The 12,421-nt window shown below is 49.1% G+C and overlaps 5 protein-coding genes across 5 annotated transcripts; 3 read left to right on the top strand and 2 right to left on the bottom strand.

Annotated features, from left to right (window-relative positions):
* Nucleotides 1–53: 53 nt before the first annotated feature.
* N7495_003030 (Pet127 family protein) lies at nt 54–2,399 on the bottom strand (the record flags this gene model as incomplete). Its single annotated transcript, XM_057205699.1, has 4 exons — nt 54–1,692; nt 1,742–1,805; nt 1,860–2,112; nt 2,178–2,399. 4 exons carry the CDS (start codon nt 2,397–2,399, stop codon nt 54–56), a joined length of 2,178 nt encoding a protein of 725 aa, XP_057066306.1.
* A 620-nt stretch (nt 2,400–3,019) lies between these two features.
* ade1 (bifunctional aminoimidazole ribotide synthase/glycinamide ribotide synthase) lies at nt 3,020–5,516 on the top strand (the record flags this gene model as incomplete). Its single annotated transcript, XM_057205698.1, has 3 exons — nt 3,020–3,299; nt 3,386–5,268; nt 5,310–5,516. The coding sequence occupies 3 exons, from the start codon at nt 3,020–3,022 to the stop codon at nt 5,514–5,516; spliced, it is 2,370 nt and encodes a 789-aa protein (XP_057066305.1).
* Nucleotides 5,517–7,273: 1,757 nt separating this feature from the next.
* act1 (actin ACT1) lies at nt 7,274–9,094 on the bottom strand (the record flags this gene model as incomplete). The annotated part of the gene is made up of 6 exons (XM_057205697.1): nt 7,274–7,504; nt 7,560–8,331; nt 8,439–8,469; nt 8,639–8,694; nt 8,898–8,928; nt 9,088–9,094. The coding sequence occupies 6 exons, from the start codon at nt 9,092–9,094 to the stop codon at nt 7,274–7,276; spliced, it is 1,128 nt and encodes a 375-aa protein (XP_057066304.1).
* An 864-nt stretch (nt 9,095–9,958) lies between these two features.
* fes1 (Hsp70 nucleotide exchange factor FES1) lies at nt 9,959–10,651 on the top strand (the record flags this gene model as incomplete). The annotated part of the gene is made up of 2 exons (XM_057205696.1): nt 9,959–10,342; nt 10,409–10,651. The coding sequence occupies 2 exons, from the start codon at nt 9,959–9,961 to the stop codon at nt 10,649–10,651; spliced, it is 627 nt and encodes a 208-aa protein (XP_057066303.1).
* A 727-nt stretch (nt 10,652–11,378) lies between these two features.
* Nucleotides 11,379–12,174, top strand: N7495_003026 (UPF0220 family protein; the record flags this gene model as incomplete). The annotated part of the gene is made up of 4 exons (XM_057205695.1): nt 11,379–11,477; nt 11,595–11,855; nt 11,944–12,041; nt 12,111–12,174. 4 exons carry the CDS (start codon nt 11,379–11,381, stop codon nt 12,172–12,174), a joined length of 522 nt encoding a protein of 173 aa, XP_057066302.1.
* Between the last annotated feature and the right edge of the window lie 247 nt (nt 12,175–12,421).

The following is a 12,421-nucleotide window of genomic DNA, read 5'->3' as shown; positions in this document are numbered from 1 at the left end:
CAAAACCCAAACCTTGCTTGGTGATTTGGGTGTCGAGAGAGTCTAGGGGTATTTCACCTCTTCTCTTTGTACTCGATTATGCCCAGCTCTTTGTCAAGTTTGTTCTCGCGCTTGCGATGATTACGACCACGCTTGCTGATCTCACGAAGGCGTCTGAAGAATATGTTATTCGCATTTTCTGAAGCCTCGTCCTCGTCTCCACCCTTCAAGGCTATGTGGCGGCGAGTCTGACACATCTTATACAGGGCCCTTCCGTGAGAAGGCAACAGGTCGTTGATCTCGTATTCAACTGCCCATTTGTCTTTTGGGCCGAAATTCACGACTTGTTGCACGTACTTGTCATTGATTTTGTTCTTGATCGTCAGTGCAATTGCAAGGAGGGGTCGCTCATTGGTCTCTTCTTCAGTCTCCTTCCCTTCGGTTTCATCTGCTGCTGGTGCGGGTGTTGATTCGATTATTGACTCAGCTGTTGGTTCGGAAATGGACTCTGGATGAGCCGAAGTTTCCGGCTCACTAGCTTCAATAATTGGTTCTGAACTTTCAGAATCAGATTCTTCATTCAGATCGGAGTCATTTTCCTCAGGTTTGAGGTTGAGAAGGCGGTTCTGTATTGCCTCAATCTCGGCCTTGTTCTTATTTTGAATGGCGTCGATCTGTTCTGGTGAAACGGGCTCGACGAAGATGTACATGAAGGGTGTCACGGCCTCGCGGGTCTCAAAGTGGATGCGCAGAGACTGTTCGGGGAACTTTTTAGTTGCCCTGTCGAGGATCTTGTTCCACAATCCAACGCTAAGCTGAAATTCAGTGTCTCCTAGAGCAGTATCCTCTTGGCCGTGTAGAGCTTGATCCATTTCAGGCAAGCTGATGTACTGGAAGCCAAAGATTCGTTCGATATTGTGGAACGCCACAAAGATTCCATCCATACGGCCTATGCGCACCTGCAGGGAGTACTTGAGGAAGGCTGACCGGATCATATCATAGAACTCACGCTCATATGATTCAAAGTTACCAAAGCGAGTTTTTATTTCGTATCCCATGCCATTCTCAACATTTTGAGCTTCCATTCGGATTGAGACTACAGCACGGGTTTTGAGATCAAACATACCGGTGCCAGGTAGACGCGGATCATAAGCATCTAATTGAGACCGCATGATGAAATCTCCGTAGGTGGAGTAGTGGTAAGATTCGGGTATTGCCTCTTCCTCCTCGGCAGTGATCTTGTTCTTGTGAGTTCGTCGATACCGTTCGAATTCCTCCTTGGGCATAGTAAGCAACTTCTCCATGGATTTTCCAAGATTCATGAGAACGTTGGCCATGTCAAATTCCTTGTCGGCGTCGATAGAATACACACCATCCTTATGGTGGAGGAATATGGCAGCCGGTGCTCGAAGAAGGCGTGTAAATGTGTTTCTGGTTTCTGGGAACCCCTGCGACAGACTGCGGATGTCGACAGCTCTCCAGGTAGATAGGAGGTAGTGGAAGTGCGAGAGAACTGATGTCATACTTGAAGAAGAACCCACGTACTTCTTTTTTTCTTTGACAGCAACACTGCGAAGATATTCGTCCTTGGACGAAGTGATATAGGGCTTGAGAGTATTGAAATCGAATTCGCTGATGGGCATTATTGATGAAAGGTAAGGATCAAAATTGTAGACGCGAGATCGGGGGTCTCGCAGTTGATACACGCCAGGGCTATACATCATTAGAGCTTTGAAATTTGGCCATTTTAGAGCTGACTCACTTGAAAAGAGTTCGATCAAGACCGAATGAAAGACCAGGAACAGGAGCTGTAGGATAATCCAGTGCTTGTATGTGTTAGATGCCATTCACTTGGTTCAAATGTTGTCCCAACCACTCACCCGTAATTTTGTCATTCTCGGAGCTAATCTCGCCAGTTTCCTTCTCAAGGATATATTTCTGAACATGTGAAAGTTTTGATTTCTCCTTCTGTGGCTTGTCTGACGCTGCCCTCGCTGCCTTTCGATGTTTCATACTTTCCCGAATGAGCTTTTTCACAATGGCCGATCCTTTCTCTTTATTTCGCTTTTTCGGTTTTTGTGCATCGCTATTCGTCTTCTTCTCTCCTGAATCTTCGGTTTTTAGCTCACCATCCTAAGGAGATGTTATGTCAGTTTATTCGGCTTTTCTAGCATGGCTGAAGATTGCAGATGACATACAACTGTAGAGGATCCACTGTCTGTGGAGTTCACCAGGGAATCGGCAGGCACATCATCTCCTGACTTGTTCTCTATAATGCTGCTGCTAGCATTATTGCGCAGTACAGGCGCGCGGTGGAATTGACGCACTCCGGCTGGCGCGCCATATCGCCGGGCTAGACAGGAGAGGCAGGAATAGTCCCGAATCGGGTCTGCAACAGACCGGAGAGAGACACGAAGCATCCGGGTCAATATATGAAGGAACCGAATGGAGTTATAGGAATAACGAAAGATATTCCCTGAAAGCCGGAGCACGGCTCGTCAGACAAATTCGTCTTAACGCGCTGGTCTTTTTTTTTTCTGCTGTCCGACACCGCCCACGATCTTAATGACTTCGGCCTGAGGCAGGAAATATAAAACTCTCGAGCCTCAGATTATAACTATTTGATTTAATATAAGCTATGCTGCTATGGAAGCCATTGATAAAATAAACTAATGCACAGGCTCTATCGATTTGAGTCCGGTATCGGCCTAATTTGTACAAAGTCATATAAAAAGTTGACGTTAATGTAGTTAGTACTAAGTTTGGGGGTCGGAGAAATACCGCCGCCGGCAGAAAAAAAAAGTGTCGAGTCAGACAGAGAACCATTTTGACCCTCATCCACTTTCCCGCAGGTGTTTCTCAAGTTTCTCGAGGTCAGTAAATTAATATCCTCATAATCTTATGTTCCTTTCCTTGTCTTTTATTCCTATCCATTCCGTGTTTTCAATTCCAGTCCACCTTGGAGACATGGTACCCCGCGGTGGGATTTACTTTCAACTATCGCTAACATCTATCAGTCACTCGAGATCCTGCTTTCAATATGGCCCAAGAACAATTGCGCATCCTGGTTGTTGGAAATGGTGGCCGTGAGCATGCTTTCGCCTGGAAGCTGAGCCAATCGCCTCTTGTCGACATCGTCTACGTCGCTCCCGGAAACGGTGGCACTGGTCTGGGTGTTTCGAACAAGATCGCCAACGCCAATGTCAAGGGCGATGATTACCCCGGCCTCGTGGCATTCGCCCAGAAGAACCAGGTGAACCTGGTGGTTCCAGGCCCTGAGGCCCCGCTGGTGGATGGTATCAACGGTTATTTCCAGGCTGGTATGTCGCAGATTCAAAGGCGATTTTGTCGCTGCCAGGCACAAAAAAAAAGAAAAAAAATTCCTGATACTGAAGATTTGATATAGTTGGTATCCGATGCTTTGGCCCGTCCAAGGCTGCTGCCCGCATGGAGGGATCCAAGACCTTCTCCAAGGATTTCATGAAACGCCACAACATCCCGACCGCTGAGTTCGGAAACTTCTCTGACTATGAGGCTGCACGCCGCTACCTCGACTCTGTCACTCATGACGTTGTCATCAAGGCCAGCGGTCTGGCTGGTGGAAAGGGTGTTGTTCTCCCCACCACCAAGGAGGAGGCTCACCAGGCACTCCGCGAGATGATGCTGGACCATCAGTTCGGCGAGGCCGGTAACGAGGTCGTCATTGAAGAGCTTTTGGAAGGTGACGAGTTGAGCATTCTCACTTTCAGCGATGGCTACACTATCCGCTCTCTGCCCCCAGCTCAGGATCACAAGCGTATCTTCGACGGTGATCAGGGCCCCAACACTGGCGGCATGGGCTGCTATGCGCCTACGCGCATTGCGCCGCAGGAAATTCGCGCTCAGATTGACCAGAACATCATTCAACCATCTATTGATGGCATGCGTAAAGATGGTTTCCCCTTCGTCGGCATCCTGTTCACCGGATTGATGATCACCAAGAATGGACCCAAGGTCCTTGAATACAATGTCCGTGGTGGAGATCCCGAGACTCAGACCCTCTTGCCTCTCCTGAGCGAGGATACTGATCTTGCTCAAATCATGGTTGCCTGTACCGAGCACTGGTTGGACGGCGTTTCGATCAAAATTGAGCCCAAGTTCTCCACTACCGTCGTCGCTGTTGCTGGCGGCTACCCTGGCTCCTACGGCAAGGGCAAGCCCATCACCTTGGACCCTGCCCCCGCTGGCACTGTCATTTTCCACGCCGGTACCACTCTGTCTGGAAATGAGCTCCAGACTTCCGGCGGCCGTGTCATCGCTGCCACAGCTACTGCCTCGACTCTCGAGGAGGCTGTCTCCAAGAGCTACGAGGGTATTGCCACCATCCACTTCGATGGCATGTTCTTCCGCAAGGACATTGCCCACCGTGCATTCCGCCAGACTGCTGCTGCGACTTCGCTGACCTATGCCTCTGCTGGTGTGTCCATTGACGCCGGTAACGAGCTGGTGAACCGCATCAAGAAGTCCGTCGGTCTCACCAAGCGCCCCGGTACCGACGCTGTCATCGGTGGCTTTGGCGGTGTCTTCTCTCTGGCCGCTGCCAACCCAGAGTACCACCCGCACTCTCCTACCCTCATCGGTGCGATTGATGGTGTTGGCACCAAGCTCAAGATCGCTCACACCGTGGGTATCCACGACACCGTCGGTATCGACCTGGTCGCCATGAACGTGAACGACCTGGTCGTTCAAGGTGCCGAACCTCTGTTCTTCCTGGACTGCTACTCTTGCGGCCAACTGGATGTGGCCACAGCCGCTGATTTCGTCACCGGTGTCGCCGCTGGCTGCATGCAAGCCGGCTGCGCCCTCATCGGTGGCGAAACCGCTGAGATGCCCGGCCTCTTCGCCGGCAATGACTACGATGCCGTCGGTGCCGCTATCGGCGCCATCAACACCACTGGCGAGCACGCCCGCCGTATCCTGCCCTACACCGATGACATGCGTCCCGGTGACGTTCTCCTCGCCCTCTCCTCTAACGGCTTCCACTCCAACGGCTACTCCCTCGTCCGCAAGGTCGTCGAGCGCACCGGCCTGAGCTACACCGACCCCGCTCCCTTCTCCGTCCCCGGACAAACTGAGCAGCTTTCCCTCGGCCGTGCGCTCCTCACCCCTACCCGTATCTACGTCAAGCCCATCCTGAAGACCCTCTCCTCCCACCCCGGCGCCATTAAGGGTCTAGCCCACATCACTGGCGGTGGTCTCGTCGAGAACGTGCCCCGCATGCTCCCCGATACCCTCACTGCTGCTATTGACGTCCGCACCTGGACCCAGCCCCCGTCTTCTCCTGGCTCCAGCGCGCTGGTAACGTCTCCGCTGCCGAGATGGCCCGTGCGTTCAACTGCGGTGTTGGCATGATCATTGCTGTCGACCCTGCCTCCGAAGCCGCTGTTCGCAAGACCTTCGAGGCTGAGGGTGAGGCTGTATACCGCATTGGTGAGCTGCGTGCTCGTGCCGAGGGTGAAGAGGGCTGCGTCCTTGCCGGTCTCGAGTCATGGGCATGATTTGACTCTACAATCTTCTTTGATAATTTATAGGTTGGTCTTTTTTTCTTGTTGTTTTATATTTGCCTTGTTGGTTTGTTTCTTCTTCTTTGGACATGTTCCGACCAAAACGAATGAGTATGATGGATAAATGATACATTATATATACCCTGATTTTCATCAGGAAATGAATATTTGAATTGAAATTATTTTCCTAGAACATCTAGTAGTACGAATACGAAGTACAACGAAGTATCAGGTCGAGAATGAATTGCTTCTGCCAAAAGAAGCTCCCTCACGGGTTTTTACTCAATCTAGGTAGCTGTATGTAGCATATTTCCTTTCCACGGTGGGGCTTTCCTAAAACAGCTACCGCCGCTTTAATGAGGACGCTCAGAGTCAAGCTCAGTGAGTAAATTTCAGTCCGGGCTCAGGCTCAGTAAGCTGCTCATTCTCATCACGTGACAGACCACTGAGGCCTAATGAACGCTCAGTGACTTCCACTTCTCAGAAAGCTCGAAGGGCTTCTTAAGGTCTCGGAGATTATCGCTAGCACGTGTGAACTTAGAGTCCTTAGGCTTAGCTCCGACCCCTATGATGGGCTCTTTACTACTATCCCTGGTCTCCTTCTTTAGTTCAATCTAAGAGGCATCAAGCTTCTTCGACATCTTCAGGATCTTATCAGTATACTCTTTAAAAGTGAAATCCTTATCCTTGATGACAGCCACGCGGTCTCGAAGGGGCTTCTTTAGCTTCTCCGTGATCTCATCATTCCAGGTAGCCTTAGGTACTATAGCTTCCTGCGCAAGGAGGATGAACTTAGAGAGGAAAGGAGCGAACCTTTCGTCCTTCTTTTATGTTAGCTCGCGGAATCTACGGCGCGCGTTCTTTATGCGGTCAGGGTCGCCGTAAATATTAAGCATATACGTAATCATGTCCTCTACAGTATAGTACTATTCAGGGGCATCCTCTCGAGTAGACATGGTTATTGTTCTTTTGACAACCTCCTTTGTTGGTGGGACAACGGTGAAATCTAATGGAGCTAGCGTGTCGCAGTTTATTGAGGTGGCTTATTCAGCTCCTCAGTGCTCGCTCAGTGAGCGAATCAGGCCGCTCAGATATTGCACAGTGATTACTCAGGTAACGATCAGGTGACGCTTAGTACGGCGACTTGCTCTTGGCGTTCATGACGTGCTCAGCTCTACTCAGTCAGCAAAAAGCGGCAAGCAGTGATCACTAAAACAGAAGGGGAAGGCCAAGAACTGGGAAAGGAAATCCACTACCTAGGTCGTGTTCCAGGGCTGTATTTTGAGTGTATTCAAGGCTCTCTAATTCGTTAACTACTTCCATGACTACTCATCTATTATGTCCGAGAGCAGATCAAAAGAAAAAGTGTTTAAGAGACAATTTAGTCGGAGATACAAAGGCATAAGGCTAGAACATAAAAGGGATCACGACCGATGCCAAACCTCGTACATCCTCAGCTTACATCCGTGGCGCCCCGACCCGGCCCGCGGGGGCAAAAGAATCAGGGAGAAACGGTATTCATAGAGCTTTTCATGCAGACATAGAGAAGCACAGCACGTGGCGAAATCAGAAGATGAGGGAACGTCAAGGGAAGAAAAAAAACCGACTCTATTCCACTAAAATATTTCCATTTTCAGGCTATTCGCTTGATAATGCGAGTCCAACAACGCGAGCAATCCACCGGTGCCTTCATGCGGCCTTTTAATACACCAGTAAAGTACGAGCGAAGACGATCAGGGTGCAGAAGATGCTTAGAAGCACTTGCGGTGCACAATGGAGGGACCACTCTCGTCGTACTCTTGCTTGGAGATCCACATCTGCTGGAAGGTGGACAGGGAGGCGAGAATGGAACCACCGATCCAGACGGAGTACTTGCGCTCGGGGGGAGCAATGATCTTGACCTTCATGGACGAGGGGGCAAGGGCAGTGATCTCCTTCTGCATACGGTCGGAGATACCGGGGTACATGGTGGTACCACCAGACTAGAGATATAATTAGCAACAAGTCGAAAGACAATTTTTATGGAGAATGACTTACCATGACAATGTTGCCGTACAGGTCCTTACGGACATCAACATCACACTTCATAATAGAGTTGAAGGTGGTGACGTGGATACCACCGCTCTCAAGACCAAGGACGTTAGGCTGGAACAGAGCCTCAGGAGCACGGAAGCGCTCGTTACCAATAGTGATAACCTGTCCATCGGGCAACTCATAGGACTTCTCAAGGCTGGAGCTTTGGGAAGCGGTCTGGATCTCCTGCTCAAAGTCGAGAGCAACGTAGCACAGCTTCTCCTTAATATCACGAACAATTTCACGCTCGGCAGTGGTGGAGAAGGTGTATCCACGCTCAGCCAAGATCTTCATGAGGTAGTCGGTCAAGTCACGACCAGCCATATCGATACGAGAGATGGCGTGGGGAAGGGAGAAACCCTCGTAGATGGGGACAACGTGGGTAACACCGTCACCGGAGTCAAGGACGATACCGGTGGTACGACCGGAGGCGTACAGGGACAGGACAGCCTGGATGGAGACGTAGAAGGCAGGGGCGTTGAAAGTCTCGAACACAATCTGGGTCATCTTCTCACGGTTGGACTTGGGGTTGATAGGAGCCTCAGTCAAGAGGATGGGGTGCTCCTCGGGGGCGACACGGAGCTCGTTGTAGAAAGTGTGGTGCCAAATCTTCTCCATGTCATCCCAGTTGGTGACAACACCGTGCTCAATGGGGTAGCGGAGAGTCAGGATACCACGCTTGGACTGTGCCTCATCACCAACGTAGGAGTCCTTTTGACCCATACCGATCATGATACTAAGGGCGTGTTAGTTTTTTGGTCAATTCCAGAGTGTCCTTTTGCAAGAGCATGGAAAGCTTGCGCAATATAGGGACATAATAGTAAAAGGTAGGGGGATATTTACCCATGGTGACGGGGACGACCGACAATAGAGGCTGTTCACAACGTTAGCGTATGTTCTCCTGAAAATTCCCAACTTGCAAGTGAGGATCGAGTTTGATTTTCGGATTGCCACAGAATCAAATCTCAAAAACCCTTATGCAAGGGTTGGTGGGATGGCTTGCGAGGAGGGGAAGACCCTCGTTCTTGTGGGGTTGAACTTACGGAAGACAGCTCGAGGTGCGTCGTCACCGGCGAAACCGGCCTTGCACATACCCGAACTACAAGCAAATTATCAGTACTCATCCCTGAATTATAGATTCACATGCTGTATGCTCCGCTGGGACTCCGGGTTGAGGCGATTGGGACTCAATTCGCCGGGTCGGACATATAAGGGGGGAGATGAGAGGAGATCCGCGACCGGATTGACGAAGTGTCCCAAACACCCCCAGCTTCCCAGACGAGCAATAAAAGAGGTACGTACCCATTGTCGATGACGAGAGCAGCAACTTCTTCTGTAAGAAAACAGATGAATTAGCGAAAAGGTCTTGAAGTAAACAGTTGGATGCAATCGAGTCTCCAGTTGATTTGCCCCCAGTTCTGGGGAGGGGGGTAAGCCGATGAGGTGGCCACAAGAACCAAAACCAGACGAGAGAGATGAAGAGTAAGCTTACCTTCCATGATGAATGAATTGAGGAACTAAGAAGAAAAAGAAAGGGAAATTGGAGATGGGGGAGGGGAGAAGTTATAGATGGAGAGTAGGAAGCAGGGGAAAGGGAGGAAGGAGGGAAGAGGGAAGAAGTGGAGAGGAGGGGGAGGGTTTGTGATGGTCGGGACACCTGGTGTGTGCGGAAGGCCTCGATTAACCCCCCAATCGACCGCTTCTTTGACTTTATTTTATCTTTTTACAACTCTCACCAGGCAGACGTTATATTCAGTATATGACAATTCCATTTTCCTATTATGGATGTATTCTGCGTAATTCACCTCGTGGGGGGTTCTTTGGTTTGGTGGAAGCCTTCACTCTCTCTCGGTAGCGGGACATTCTCCAGTACTAAGAATGCACGTACTAAGCTTCCTGTCATATTCGATTACTCTATCTATAATATAAGGCCACCAAGTAATTCCAGAATGTTAGGCGGGGAAGTTGAAGGAAGCCTAAGTATAGTTGTGCCCCTCTATGCTCAGCCTCCCTAGTGGAATAGTTTAGAGTAGTGGGAGTTTAGTACGGAGTGTATGGAGTGTACGGAGTAGGTAATAGGAGTATTCCGTAACATCATCATAACCCCTGGGTATAGGGGGTAGGTAGTCTTGAGATGATCATTGATCAATGATCTCCTTAATCCATTCCTTCTAGAGAGTGTTCTAGCGTACGTGGTTAATGTTGTATTTACCGCCATTTCCAAGGTCACATGACCGAAGCCACAGGAAACATCGAGCGCCTTCTAGATTATGTCATGCTTTCCCATGGATTTTTATCTCTTATTATTCCCGCGCTTTTCTCTCTCGACTTTTTGTATATACTACACATACTAATTCCTTGTCATGGATCCCCAAATGAACAAGCTCCTCAAATGGAGTGTACAAAACACCACCCAGAACGAAGATGGCGCTCCAGCATCGAAGCCCACCAGCAACATAACCCCAGAAATGATGAATGCCCTCTTCGGTGGCCCATCTGAAGCAGACCTAATGAAGGCTGCCATGGAGGTTCTTCATTCAGATGACTCCGATATGGAAAATAAGCTTATTGCTTTTGACAATTTTGAGCAAATGATCGAGGGCATTGACAATGCCAACAATATTGAACCGCTGGGTCTTTGGTCCCCACTCATTCAACTACTTGAGCACGAGGACGCGGAAATGCGCCGTTATGCCGCGTGGTGCGTTGGCACCGCAGTGCAGAACAATGAGAAGTCGCAAGCCAAGGTAAGTACCTTCACTCTACAATCCATTCGATTAATCTGAAAATGGGCGCTAATTTTTTTTCCACAGCTCGTTGACTTGAAGGCGATACCTATCCTTGTCAAGGTCGCCACCTCTGACTCAAAACCGGCCACGCGCAAGAAGGCCGTCTATGCGCTCTCATCTGCTGTGCGCAATTACCAACCCACCATGGACGAGCTTGTCAAGAGCCTCCCAGAGGGCTACACAACCGAGCATGTCGATGCGGCTGATATGGACACCATCGATTCAATTATGGACAAGCTGCGATCCCACCCCGTTGACTCCGCATGAGTGCTGTGTCTGATGGCAGTTTGATGCTTTCCACCTTTCACAATATTCCACAACTGCATTGTACTACATACTGCACATGAGAGCCTTGACTCGAAGTTTGCAGTCAAAAGCACTACGGGTGAGCCGCCCAGTGTATTACTATTGAGGCATTGGTTTGAACCCAGGCCGTCAGTTGCGGTTTCAATCGTTCCTGGCCACAATCCACTCTGCAAATACTTGCAAGTAGGCAGATAGGTTTCCATTCTCCCAACTTGGGGTTGCGTCGACATTGGCAGCAGAAAAGTGCTTGCCTGAAATAGTTTAAGGTTACCATAATTCGATATGAAGCTTACGAACTCTGATATTCAACCCACAAAGTAGTAACATACCTAGGTGCCTAGATATGCAGTATGTAGACCGTGTTGGCCTTGGAACTAATCCAGGCATCATCTGGAGACATTCCCGAAACGGCTAGTATAGCTATATATATTTTGCTGCCTGGCTCATGTTGTAACCACAAATATGATGACGACGCCAGATCTCAGTCCGATGATCAGAAATAGAATATAACGTTTTGATAGAGGCAGAAATATTACCTAAAAAACACGCAGAAAATTATTGAAACCTTGAATATCGAAAGATGATGGTATGAGTAGGAGATCGATATCGGCCCGACATTTCCCCGTCCAACCTAATCGTCATTACCATCAGTAACAGCAGCCCATCAAACATCAACAATAAAACAAAAATGGACGTCTCAAGCAACAATCTCTTCCGCTTCTCCAAACCCGAATGGCTTAATAACTCTGCCGTCCGCAACGCGGGCGTCTACACCTCTGGCGCACTGGTGAGTTGGTCATAATCGAATCCATCAGAACCCTCCCACCAGAGCAGGTCATGTCGCATTTAAGATACATGGCAAATACTATCGACTAATAAATACTAACCTCACTACGTGTTTTAGTTCGCTGCTGGCTTCTTCTTCCTTATCGATGTTGCTTCCTTCTCGCACAGCGCCCGTAACGGTTCCGACGTGCACATCAAGTTCGTCGACTGGATTCCCGGCATCTGCTCTGCGTTGGGTATGCTTGTTATCAACTCGATTGAGAAGTCGAGGCTGCAGGCCGATAGCTTCAGTTATAGCGGGAGCGGAGTTGCGTGGAAGGCGCGCTTTGTGCTTTTCCTTGGGTTTGCGCTTTTGGCTGGTGGTCTAGCAGGGAGTGTGGTACGTCCTTAAAGCTTTCCTCCTATCCTTTGGGATCGTATCGAAGTTGTCTTTCGAGTTTGGTCATTGGCTAACGGCTTCTGTGCAGACGGTTTTGGTCCTCAAGTACATTATCAAGGATTATCCGATACAGACACTCTACTTTGGAATTGCCAATGTGGTAGCTAATGCGCTGGTTATGATGAGGTTAGTCCGACCCTTCCGATGATCGTTGGCCTTTCAAATGGAATACCTTGTTAACTGATTAATCTGCAGCTCCGTCGTACTCTGGGTCTCGCAGAACATTGAGGATGATTACACCTACAACCTTGCCCTGTAATGGCAATAGCAATAGCATTTGATATAGCCTGGAGTTGCAACTTGGCTCTTGTATTTTATGACGCCTAGATGATGCTGGTTGCATGTTTATTGGTATTTCAGTCTGACTGAGCATGAAGAAATTGATCGATATTTTAAGATTCAATAGTCTGATGTTCATACTTAGGTATTGATGTAGTTGTCATATGCCCAGGTATTATTCTCATATTCTCATTACTACCTACGCACCTAGGTAAGATATTAAGGGC

Source organism: Penicillium taxi (genome assembly GCF_028828555.1).
Source record: "Penicillium taxi strain IBT 34144 chromosome Unknown utg000002l_segment0_segment0, whole genome shotgun sequence".
NCBI lineage: Eukaryota > Fungi > Ascomycota > Eurotiomycetes > Eurotiales > Aspergillaceae > Penicillium > Penicillium taxi.
The sequence above is the reverse complement of the archived record's forward strand: the minus strand, read 5'-3'. Positions and strand labels throughout refer to the sequence as shown.